Genomic DNA, 12,653 nt, shown 5'->3' on the forward strand with positions numbered 1-12,653 from the left:
AACTCTTTTTCCTTTTTTGTTAAATCTATTTCTTTCTTTCCTGAGAGAAAGGGGGAGAAAGAGAAAGTAGTCCCTGTAGGGCATTGATGCCACACTCTGCCCCCAGCTTGGTGCCAGCCCCAGGTCCGGAGCATACACTTGCATGGTATACTCAGGGAGGTCTTTGGGGACATGAACTCAGAATCTTCCATGGATCAGCTTCACAGAGTGCCATGTTATCATTGTACCTCCATCTGACCTGCAAATGCCAACTCTTCTCTAAGTTTTCTCTTTCTCTGGAGATACCATCCTATAATTTTGGAAGTCTTTTTTCCCTTATTTCTTCATTTATTGGTTAGGGATGAGCAAATAAGAAATGTGTCCACCTTAGTGAGTGAAGAAAGTGAATCTCCAACTTCTGTGGGCTTCAGATTTAAAACAAAATTCACTTTAATTAATTATTTTTTTAAAAAAGGTCCATGGAATTTTTTTAAAAATAATTACTTATTTAATTTTTTATCATTATTATTATTATTTTTAATTTGCTACAGGGCATGTGTACCCATTAGAGAGAGAGAACATGAGAAAGCAAGCTGCCAGGTCTAAGACTTGAACCATAGTTGGGTATGTGGGAGTCCAGCGCTTCAACCACCATGCCATCTGCTGGACCCCTTGTGCATAGAATTTTTAAGAAAAGAGGGTTGGGAGGAAGGCAAGAGCTCCTTGGTTAGGTTTGTTTGAAAAGGTTAGATGTGGAGAGTTACAGGAAGGAACAACTTTGTTTCTGAAAGGTGAGGCTGAGGAAAAGCTGACCTAAGCTTACCACAGGCCCTGGAAGCCCTCTTTCTGATCTATTTTTTGTTTTCTGTGGGTGGATTTGAAAGTGCTTTTGCCTAGCAAGTACAGTTTCCTTTAATGGCTGATTGAATCTGAATGATCAGGCGTTTTTCTGGCTTTTAGGAGATAGGAAGTTAATTTCATTAAGAACCCTCATTTCGCCAGTATATAGGGTTGCACTTTGAAAGCGTCTTAAAGCCATGATCTGGAATATGGGCATGCTTGATATACTTAATGTCTTGGACGCACTGACTATGAAAAGATTCTCTCCGTCTCTTTGGCATTGTGTCTAGATGTCAAAGCAGTGTTGGGTCAATTTCAGCCCATGATCAGTATTTCCTTTTGAGTTGGGTTCAGGCTTTAGATGGGGCCGCCTGTCTCCTGAGATTCGGTAGTGCTTCGTGTGCACGTGTTGATACTAGGGAGTGGGCTTTTGTTTTCCAGATCCAGTCGTTCCTGGCTTGGAATTTACAAAGTCACATTTGGAGATTGTATACACTGGGCAATAATGATTTGTTGAACATGCTGGGCCCACTCTCACCTCAGGACCTTCGCACTTGCCATTGCCTTGGCCTGAGCCATCCGTAGGCCCCACTCCCTTACTTCAGACCTTTGCCCTTTACCAATGTCACTTTCTCACCCAAGCACACCCTACACTCATTTCATGATTTCTTTTTGTTCATTTATCATGTTCTGATTATTTGGCTCACCAGAGCTCCTTGCACTATACATTAAAAGTTCATAAAGGCTGAGATTTTTGTCCACAGGGTTCACTACTGTGTCCTTGGGGCCTAGAACAGGCACAGACAGATTCTTATGGGTTAGGTGACAGTAATCAATGGGCAGAATTGTACATAAGGCACTTTTATTTGGATGTGATTTGTCTGACCGAATAACCTAGAGCTCAGTTTGAACAATATCAAAGGACATAGATGCTAAGTTGGACTTCCACGAGACCCTGGGTATGTGAGCTGTGAAATAGGGAGGGGCCCACAGATCTGCAGCAGAAGATGAAGGTTATCTTTGTGGTCAGGAGTCTCTGTTGGGTTCCGTGAATCAATTTCCCTGCTGCTTTGTAGGTGAGTCCATTGCCTCTGAGTGGATTAGCACCACGGGGCCTCCTGTTACCTGCCTAGACACTTGAAATCAGTCCCAGACTTTTCTGCCTTGGCTTGACCACTGTGCTTGCTCTTTGTGCACAACCCAGGTCATCTGTGATCAACAGCTTGACAGTGGGGTCTGGATGCTCTGGTTCATAACCCCCAATTTGCAGAGCCAAAATGTGGGCTAACCTATAGCCTAGTGTTTGAAGGAGCCAGATCTCACATGACCAACTGCGTGGTTTAAATTCTAGCCCTGGTGGCTTGAAAAACACTCTGGGCATGTGTGCATGTTTTCTCCAAATCCCAACAGGTTGGAGAAAAGGAGGAGAAAGGATTGCGGTGTGACCATGCCCCATGGAGAAAGTGCTTTCTCCTCTCCCTTTCTTTTCATCTCTCTCTGGGAAGCACATGTGCCCTCTGACAAAATAATAAAAAAAAAACCAAAATACAAAAAAGAGTCAAATCTTGTACAGCCCTTGTGCTCACCTAATGTTGAGTCTACATGACCAATATCAAGCAAGCAGGAACCGAATTACGCATGGCTACCATGATAGCTACTTTTTGCTGTCCTCCAGTTCTCTAACCAGTAGTTACCAGTAGGAATTGGCCATATAAGAGCATCTGAGATATTGAGAGGTCAACCTTATCATTTTGAAGGCTCACTGGATGCTATCAAAAGTATCCTCTGGTTGTGATGTCTCTTCTGTCTGCCCCAGTATTCTCAGCCAGGCTGAACTTTTTAGACAATTTTTGAATTGTGGCGTATTTCTGGAAGCTGTCTTTCAGATGACAACACATTAGCTTGGTGGAAAATGCTCTAACCAGGAGTACAGGCATGTGCTCCCATTGCCATTGCTAGTGGAGAAGCAGCCAGATCCCTGACAGCCCAGACATCAGAATGGTGCTTTTTTTTTTTTTTTTTAAGTCCTCAAAGTAAACTTTATTTATACATTTTTTTTCAAACAATTGTGGAATTAAAAAAAAAAAATCCTTCCCAAATTGGACAATTTAGGACAGTGATAGGACCCAGGGGTCTTTGAAGAAAGCAGTACAAATGGTGGTTTTCTGGCTCATGGAGCTAACACCAAGAAGCCAATTTATTCTATAATCTTAAAGAATCTTACAAGTGGATATGTTTGAATTGGTCCTCTGAGCATTGTTCAAATAAAGAGACATGGAAAAGAGTTAGTTTCCAAAATGTGCAGTCTTTAAAAGTAAAACTTCAGAAATGTCTGCGTTTTGATGGAGACAGGTGGTCAGGAAGAAGAGTGTTGGATAGCGGATGTGAGTGGATGGCGCTGGCAGAGACTATGGCTATGAAAGACTTCGATGTGTGGGGAGAGGGAAATCAGAAGAGAAACACGGCAGCATGAAGAGGGAGGCAAGTGGCACCGAGGAGAGCCCTTAACGTTTTGCACTGGGTTCTGCCATGGCCTGACCGGCCAGGTGACGTGTGCCTTTTCTCTTTAAATGGAGATGGAGGAATAGATTATGAGTAATCACATTAGAAGTTTGCTGAGTTCTAGGAATTGATCTAGCATACTTTTGGCTCCCAATTCTCCTCTATTTCCTTCCCCTTCTAAGTAATAATTGGAAATAATTGGCTTGGAAATGCATTGACATGCAAATCTTGCTATGTCTTCTTTTTTGTAACTTAAAGGTTGAATACAGAGCTAGCTCTGGGAATGGTCAAGCCTAGACAAGAAAGCAAATAGGTCATCTTTGGGGATAACTTTGGTGTCACCAATGTCTGAATGCTTGCAGTAGTTAGCATGCATATTTAGCACTCTCTCTTCTCCCTCAATTCCCATGTTCCATAGTGTGGATGCTGGAGTTGTTATAGCACAAGGGAGTGGTTAATGCAGGACAGAAATCACCACAGTGGAGCAGGGATTCTGGGAACAACCCTGGCCCCATCACAGACTCCTCTGACCTATAAAAAGTATTGTTAATCCCATACTGTCTGCCTTACAAGATTTGGGAAGAGAAATGAGGTAATGTCCATTTAGACCTCTGCTTCTCGGAAGAATAGCAATCTGTAGTAATAAGATTTTCTAATGCATTTGGTTGTGTTGTAATGGAGTATGATTCCATTGACCTGAATTTCTTTAGGTGCTTCTAGAATATTTGGCTGTCTTACACAGAGGAAGCAGCCTGACTCTAAGAGTGAGAACTGGGCCTAGACTAGAACCCTGAAGGGGTACTCAGGCAAGTGAGCCAGCTATAAAGTTACGAGTTTAGGGGGAGGAAGCTGGCAGAGGAAGGAATATGATCCTACTTTTAAGTGTTGTTTCACTAAGGATCAGTATGTCAATTTTTAAAAAATGCTGATTTTGGGGGACTGGTCTTATACACAGTAAGGAAGCCAGATCTCTCCTAGCTGACCACAGTTGGAATCCCAGCCTTGGCAGCTTGGAAAACATGTCAGGAGTGTGTGCGTGGGTGCTCACAGTTCTGACAGGATGGAGAAATGGAGGAGAAGGGATTGGAGCATGACCACATCTCACTGGTGGTGCCTTCTTTCTCTTCCTCCTCTCTCTCTGTCTCTCTAGTAAGTGCGTGCACTCTCTAATAATTAAAAAAGTTTTATTTCAATTTAGCAATATTACACATTGGAGGAATTGTCTGCAAATTGATCCTACTATCTTTATCTATAATGATAATCTCTAACCTAGATTCCTTCAAGATTTATTTTCTTTTATTTAGTCTGGAGACAGAGACAGAGACAGTGAGAGAGAAATTCCCCACCAGGGGAGATGGCCACACCACAATCACTTCTCCTCCATTCTCCTCTCAGGATATTGGGCATGCACGCACACGCGCCTGGTGTAAGTTTAAGCCACCAGGTCTGGGGCTCAAATCGTGGTTGACTGCATGGGAGTTCAGCGACATAGCCATTATGCTAACTGCTGGTCCCCACCCAGCATGATTTTCAAGCCATCAGGTCTGGGATTTGAACCGCAGTCGGCCATGGGGAGTCCAGCGACATAACTGCTACACCATCTACTGACCCCAAGATTTACTTTATTATGTTCTTTGGAACATAACCTGGTTATTTAATAACTTGTTTCTGACTTTGATAACAGCTGTTTCATATAAACATTAACAAAACTTTAAATTCACTTGTGAAATAGCTAGTAGGTTATTAAGGCTTTATCTTTGTTCTGCAAATAAAGAGATGTGTAAATCTTTCTGATAAAACAGCCATGACCAATCTAATCTTTGATATAGCCTTTTGGAGCAATATTACCACTAAGTTGACTTTTCAGTGAGTCCTAAAGAAGAGAAGTTAAAACAAACAATAAAAAGTGGGGGAGTAGACACACTTGTCAGCTCTGATGTACTTTGAAGATGCTAACACATGTTACAGTGATCTGTACTGGATTGTTTTGCTATGGGATTTTCTAGAAGCCATTGGCTCTTTAGACGTTTCAAAGAGATGTCAGCTTTCTATGAAATTATTTTAAGTAACCCTTGAATTAATCGAGGAAAAAACCAGTATGTCTTCTTTTCAAGAGAAGTGGTTATATGTACTTTTAAAAAAGCAATTAATTTTTATTTTTAGAGCAATGATATTAATTGTATCCTTTCTCTGAGGGAGGAAAGTGTTATATATTTCATTTACTAAATTATAGACTATAAAGCAGAGAGAACTTCCTGTCATCCAAAATGTGACTCGAAAATTATATCCTTATTAAACTGTGTATTTATTTGCTTACATTGTGTGCCAAGAATATATGAAAAAAGTCACTTTGTTAGTTTCTTAAATTAATAAGAACATCTTTTTTATTTATTTATTTTTTAGGTTTTTGTTATAGGGCACATGTGCTTGCCAGAGAGAGAGAGACAGAGAGAGAAGAAAAGTGAGAAATACCCTCTAGGGGGAATGGCCACACTGCAATCCCTTCTCCATTCTTCTCCCAGGATTTTGAGCATGGACTCCTGTGCACCCAGTGTATTTTCCAAGTCACTGGGTCTGGGACTCAAACCACACAGTTGGCTATGTAGGATCCTGTGCCTTAACTGCCGTGCCACTTGCTAGCCCAAGAAGAACATCTTATATAAGGAAATTATATAGAATACCATGTAGTATGTTCTTTTATAAAAGAAAACATGATTTTTGCTAAAATATTATGACTTGATGACAGAGTTTATCTGATGTTAAATTGTGGCTAATTGTAACAGAAACCACAATTTCTCTTCCTGACAATTTACTAGAGTTTGAATGAACATTTTGAAATGTTAAGCATAGTCTGCAATTTTTATGTTGTGCAAAACTTCATGACAAATTTATATATTTTTTACTATTATATATGAAAATGTTAGGTCATCAGGAAAGTCATGAAATATTTTTCTATGTAGAAATGCATCATGACTTTCCTGGTTACCCAGTAGATAAGGCATACTTTTTAGAAAGATTGAAAAATGTCTTTATATGATCTGATGCAAATTGATTTGTGTTTTATATGGTTTTGTTTCAGAATCGAAGCAAACGCTTGGAGAAGGTTCATGTGGTTATTGGACCTAAATCGTGTGATTTGGATTCTCTCATTTCTGCCTTCACATATGCTTACTTTTTAGACAAGGTGAGAGGAAAAAAGAACTATGTTTTTTATGTTAGAATTATAATGTAACTTTTTTTTTTCTTTTTTTGGAGAGGTTTTTTTTTTTTTTTTCCCCCGCTATAGGGCACGTGTGCTCGCCAGACAGACAGAGAGAGACATAGAGACAGAGACAGAAAGCGAGAAATCACCCCCAGAGGGGATGGTCACACCGCAATCCCTTCTCCTCCATTCTCCTCTCGGGATCTTGGGCACGCACGCATGCACACGCGCCCGGAGTGAGTTTTAAGCCACCGGGTCCGGGACGCAAACCGCAGTCGACTACGTGGGAGTCCAGCGACATAGCCATTACGCTAACTGCTGGTTCCCTAAAAAGTAACTTTTCAGAACAAACATTTTCTGGAAAACAATGGACCTGTTAATTTAATTTTTCATGTTCTGTATAGAGAATAATGTATTACAGAGAATAATGTATTATAATCCCTTAATCAGCAAATGTTTTTAAAGTGCTTACTGATGTGAGGCATTATTCTAGTTATTCCTTACTAACTCTCTTCATAAGACCTTGTTTTAATAAGGTCAACGTTTTCAACTAAAAATTTATGTTTATAATAGTTACTTTCATGGAACTTGAGAGAACTTACAAAAGTAGGGATCAGAATTTCTTATTTTCCTTTATGATCTTTGTTAGATAGTCTTGTTCTTAGGACTAGAAAAATCCATGCAAAATCACTTGTGTGAATAGTATAGGAAGTACAGAGCATGGCTGGAAATTTCAGTGACAGAGGTATTCCACGCCAAATGTACGTTCTGCGAGTGCTCATTTGGTTTTGGTTTTGAGATCTGGCTTTGTACAGTAAAGTGTTCTCAGTTAGTCATAATTTCCCTTGAAGGAGAATCTTTCTAGTTTGTGAAGCAGACATATCTATATGAGAGGTCTTTTAAACATCCATGGAAAACGTGTATTATGAAAGAACTATGCATGGATTTCAAAGGTTATACACCAAAATAAACTCATAATTAATTCCATTTCCAGTGAACTTTTGGAGTTTCTCTTATAGCTATAGAAAAGATCCTTCAATAAATTGTTCTAAAATTTAAATAAGACTCCTAAAGCACAAGCAATAATCCCAAAAACAGACAAGTGGGACTACATCAGTCTAAAAAGCTTCTGCACGGCAAAGGAAACAGTAGTCAGAGTGAAGTGACAACCTCAGAATGGGAGAGAATATTTGCAAACTATGCTTCAGATAGAGGACTGATAACCAGAATATACAGGGAACTCAAGCAATCCAATTAAAAAGTGGTCAAACAAACTGAACAAATAACTTTCCAAGAAAGACACACAAATGACCAAAAGACATATGAAAAAATGTTCATCGCCTCTTATCATAAGGGAAATGCGAATCAAAACCATAATGAGATACCAGACTGGGATCGAAACAATGAAGAATGACAAGTGCTGGTGAGGCTGTGGTGAAAAGGGAACTCTCCTACACTGTTGGTGGGAATGTAAATTTGTGCAGTCACTGTGGAGAACAATTTCAGGGTTTCTCAAGAATCTACAAATAGAACTACCATACCACCCAGTGATACTACTCCTGGGTATTTTCCAAAAAACAAACCAGAAAAACACTCATTCAGAAAAACACTCACACATCCATGTTTATTTGCAGCATTATTCACAATTGCTAAGACATGGAGTCAACCTAGAAGCCCAAGAATGGATGACTGGGTTGAAAAAAAGCGGCACATATACACTGTGGAGTACTATTCCATCATAAAAGACAATGAGATCCTGTCATTTGGTACAAAGTGGCAGAATATAGAAGATATAATGCTACGTGAATCAAGCCAGACTATGAAAGACAGACATTGTATGTCTCCACTCAATATACACAGAATGTTTGTACTTTATGACAGAAAATGAAAGATCAGAAGATATAATAGCCAAGACAGTAAATGTAGGTTCCAGGGACTGTATAGGAGCGGGTGGACAACCGTGGGTGAGAGAGAGGGGCTCAGGAAAAATAAAAAAGAAACATTTAACAGACACAGGAATGGAAACTTACTGTATGCAGTAATATCTTTCCCTTGCCTGGCAGGAAATGCAACTGTGCTTTGAGAATCCATATTGTACGCTGCACACATGTACATTGATTAAATGTAAATATATATGTAAAACAAAAAAGGGGGGCACCTTTCATTCCAGGACTGGCCCTATAGCCTAAGGGAGCTGAACGTTGCATGGATAATAGGGGTTTGAATTCTGGCCCTGGCGAGTTGAAAAACAGTCCAAGCATTTGAGCGAATGTCCCAAACCCAAATGAGAAGTGGAAGAGAAGGAATTGCAGTGTATCATGTCTCATGTGGGGTGCTTTCTCCCTCCCCTCACCCCATGTCTCTGTCTCTCTCTGGCAAGCGTATGCACACTGTAGCAATTAAAGAAAAAACAAAAACTTCCATCCCATAAAATTCATCAGCTCATAATCATGCTTTACCTAAACTCTAAAAATTAACTATGAGTATTTGTCACATAGTTTGTAGTTTTCCAGAGTCTGATTTGTTTTCTTCCCATTGTGTTTGGATCCTTGGCCCCTACACAGTGTGCGTAGCTAATCTAGAATGACTGAAATTCACGTGAAACTCGGTCTTCCAGAATGAGCTGTGGGTGGCAACAACTGCTTTAGGGTAGCAGCTGACAAGATGCCAGGTAGCATATTTCGATCTCTACATGTGGGCTTTGTATCAAATTTGCCTTAAAATTTGTTAAGCTTTACAAGGGAGATTAACTGGTACAAGGAGATAAATGTGCCTGTGTCAATATTTTCATATGAAACACTAATCTTATTAACTGTGGTAAAACAAAGAAGAATCACACAAAAGAAAGATTGAATTATCTTTAACAAATTTTATTTAAAATCTTATTTTAAGTTTTTTTTTTTTTTTTTTTTGCTATAGGGTGAGTGTGCGCTCACCAGAAAGACAAAGAGAAACAGACAGAAAGCAAGAAATTATCCCCCCCACCCCCGGGGGGGACGGCCATGCCACAATCCCTTCTCTTCCATTCTCCTCTCGGGATCTTGGGCACACACGCACACATACCCGGCCTGAGTTTAAGCCACCGGGTCTGGGACTCAAACCCGGTCAACTACATGAGAATCCAGTGACTTAGCCATTAGGCCAACTGCTGCTCCCTTAACTGTGTTTTCGATTCCTTAAAGAAAGTTGTTGCTTACCTAGAGAAATGGTATTGACTGAACTGCACTGATTTTCAGACAGAAAATGTCATAGACTTTTAAGAAAATGATATAAAAATAGTACCACCAACTACAGTAACTTTCTTTTAAGCTCCCCCCCTCCCCCATAGGGCATGTGCACTTAGCAGAGCGAGACAGAGAGAAACAGTGAGAGGGACAGTGAGAATTCACCCCTAGTGGAAACGGCCACGCTGCAACCCCTTCTCCTCTATTCTCCTCCTGGGATTTTGGGCATGCATGCACATACTCATGGCATGATTTTCAAACCTTCAGATCTGGGACTCAGACTTGCAGTCTGCCATGTGAGAGTCCAACACTTTAAGCACTATGCCACCTGCTGGCCCAAAATATCATTTTTTTTTTTAATCGCCAAAGGATACATATGGATGTCAGAGAGAGGCAAAGAGACAGAGGGAGACAGAGAGAGACAGAAAGTGAGAGAGAGGGAGGAAGCAACCCCCAGTGAGATGTGATCATGCCACGATCTCTTCTCCTCCATTTCTCCATCCTGTCGGGATTTGGGACATGCAGGCACATGCTCCTGGTGTGTTTTTCAAGCTGTTGATGCCATTATTTGAACCACGTGGGATCCAGCCGCCTTAACCACTAGGTTATGGGACTGTCCTAATGTGTTCAGTGAATATAATGACATCCAATAAAAAGAGGTGGGAAAATAATTACGATTGACTAAGTAGAAAGATAAAAATAAAACATTCCCTTCTTCAAAGGCTTGCCACTTACCAAACATGAAGACAGATGCGAAGTTACTGAAAGATCACATACTAGCAATTTTGTTATACTTCTTTGTTGTTTTGGGTTTATTGGGTCTAAATCTCTTACCAAATTTCCTGAAAATTTGGTCATTCTCTCTCAGAGTATCTGGGCTAAGTAAGGAGCTTTGCAGCTTTCCATGTAGGACCCCATTTGAATTTTTTCTTCTCACTCTGGTAGGTTAGCCCCATTCTATGGACAGAGAAAACAGGCTCAGAGAGGAAAATGGCTTTCTCAGAGTCACACAGCAGAGGCTGGAGCCTCGTTATTCAGCCTCAGCTTCAGAGCAGATCCTGTCGGGGTAGGCTCTAGCCACAAGCTCTCGACTTGTGAATCGATTCTTCTTTCTTCAAGTCACAATTTAAGGAGTTTGCTGTAATTCTAAGTGAAGCAAGGATAATAATTTGCCAGAGCTAAATTTCTAATGATTGTTAGGCTATGGCGATTCAGTATTCACATTAATAGATAGGAGAAAAACCACTTTGTTGGAGAGGGTTTGTACTTTGTATACCAGAGATGGATGATTTATTAATTTTATTCAACAAATTTTTTTTAGATGTTTACTATGTGCCAAGCTATTTTATGCACTGGAAGACGTAACTGAACAAAACAATCAAAAAATCTTGTGTTTTTGTTTGTTTGTTTGTTTGTTTTCTTTTTTTGCTATAGGGTGTGTGCACTGGCCAGACAGAGGGAAAGTGAGAAATCACCCCCTAAGGTGATGGCCATGCCACAGTCCCTTCTCCTCCATTCTCCCTTTTCTACTTTTTTTTTTTTTTTTGAGAGGTTTTTGCTATAGGGCACGTGCGCTCGCCAGACAGACAGAGAGAGACAGAGAGACAGAAAGCGAGAAATCACCCCCCCAGGGGGGATGGCCACGCCCAATCCCTTCTCCTCCATTCTCCTCTCGGGATCTTGGGCATGCACGCACACGCGCCCGGTGTGAGATTTAAACCACCGGGTGCGAGACGCGAACGGCGGTCGATTACGTGGGAGTCCAGCGACATAGCCATTACGCTAACTGCTGGTTCCCTCCCTTTTCTACTTTTTAAAATAATTTTTTATTTTACTTATTATCATTATTATTTTTAAATTTGTTATAAGGCATATTCACTCCCCAGAGAGAGAGAGGGGGGAAGTGAGAAAGCACGCTGCCCGGCCTGGGACTTCAACTGCGGCTGGCCGTGTGGGAGTCCAGCACCCTAACCACCATGCCACTTGCTGGCACTAAAGCCTACCTTTTTCATGTTAAAAAGGAGAGACAGATGATAATGATGTAAAACTAACAGACACAGTTTGTTTACAAGCTGGTGACGATGTGAGAATTAAGGCCAATACTTGATGTAAAAATTTAATGTTACCAAACCTCACCGTTCCCTTATTGATAGTTAGGGTTTATTGCTAAAGGCTCATAGTAATTTCTAGAAGTACACTTATTTTTAAATTCTCCTAGAAAAAGTTTACTATTGTAAATGTGAAATTATCTACTTCCTTCCTCTCTCCTGTGTTCCCTGATTGTCACAATTTTTTAAAAAAATGTTTATTTCTTCCATGAGAAAGAAAAACAGAGGAGGGGCATCCCTAATAGGGTCCTCACGCTGCATTCCACCCCCAGCCCCGTCTGCCTGGATTACAGACAAGTGCACCTATACCTGGTGTGCAAAGGGAGACTTTGAGATGCGAACCTGAGACCTCCCCATGTGCGTCCAGCCTCACAGAGCTTTGTGTTACTGATGTGCTACTGCCTGGGCCATCATGAACATTTCAAAACAAGGCATCTGTTAGTGTAAGGTTTCTTTTCTTTTCTTTTTTTAGAGAGATTTTTGCAACAGGCCGCAGAGAGATAGAAACTGAGAAATCATCCTCCACACACACCCCGGGTGGGGGTTGGCCATGCCTCAGTCCCTTCTCCTCCATTCTCCTCTTGAGATTTTGGAAACACACACACACACACACACACACACACACACACACACACTCACGCATGACTGGCATCAGTTTTAAGCCGTCAGGTCCAGGACTCAAACTGTGGTCAATTATGTGGGAGCCCAGTGACACATAACCATTATGCCATCTGCGGGTCCCAAGATTTTTTCTTTTAATTATCAGTTGCATGTGCTTGGGAAGAGAGGCAGAGAGAG

The 12,653-nt window shown here is 40.8% G+C and overlaps 1 protein-coding gene across 1 annotated transcript in view; it reads left to right on the forward strand.

Annotated features, from left to right (window-relative positions):
- LOC114007291 (protein prune homolog 2) overlaps positions 1-12,653 on the forward strand; it is a 136,164-nt gene that overhangs the window by 50,822 nt on the left and 72,689 nt on the right. Inside the window, exon 2 of the mRNA XM_027770686.1 lies at positions 6,401-6,505. Within this exon, the coding sequence (XP_027626487.1) occupies positions 6,401-6,505 (105 nt within the window). The remainder of the gene's footprint in view (positions 1-6,400; positions 6,506-12,653) is intronic.

Source organism: Tupaia chinensis, unplaced genomic scaffold, assembly GCF_000334495.1.
Source record: "Tupaia chinensis unplaced genomic scaffold, TupChi_1.0 Scaffold000147_1, whole genome shotgun sequence".
Taxonomy (NCBI): domain Eukaryota; kingdom Metazoa; phylum Chordata; class Mammalia; order Scandentia; family Tupaiidae; genus Tupaia; species Tupaia belangeri.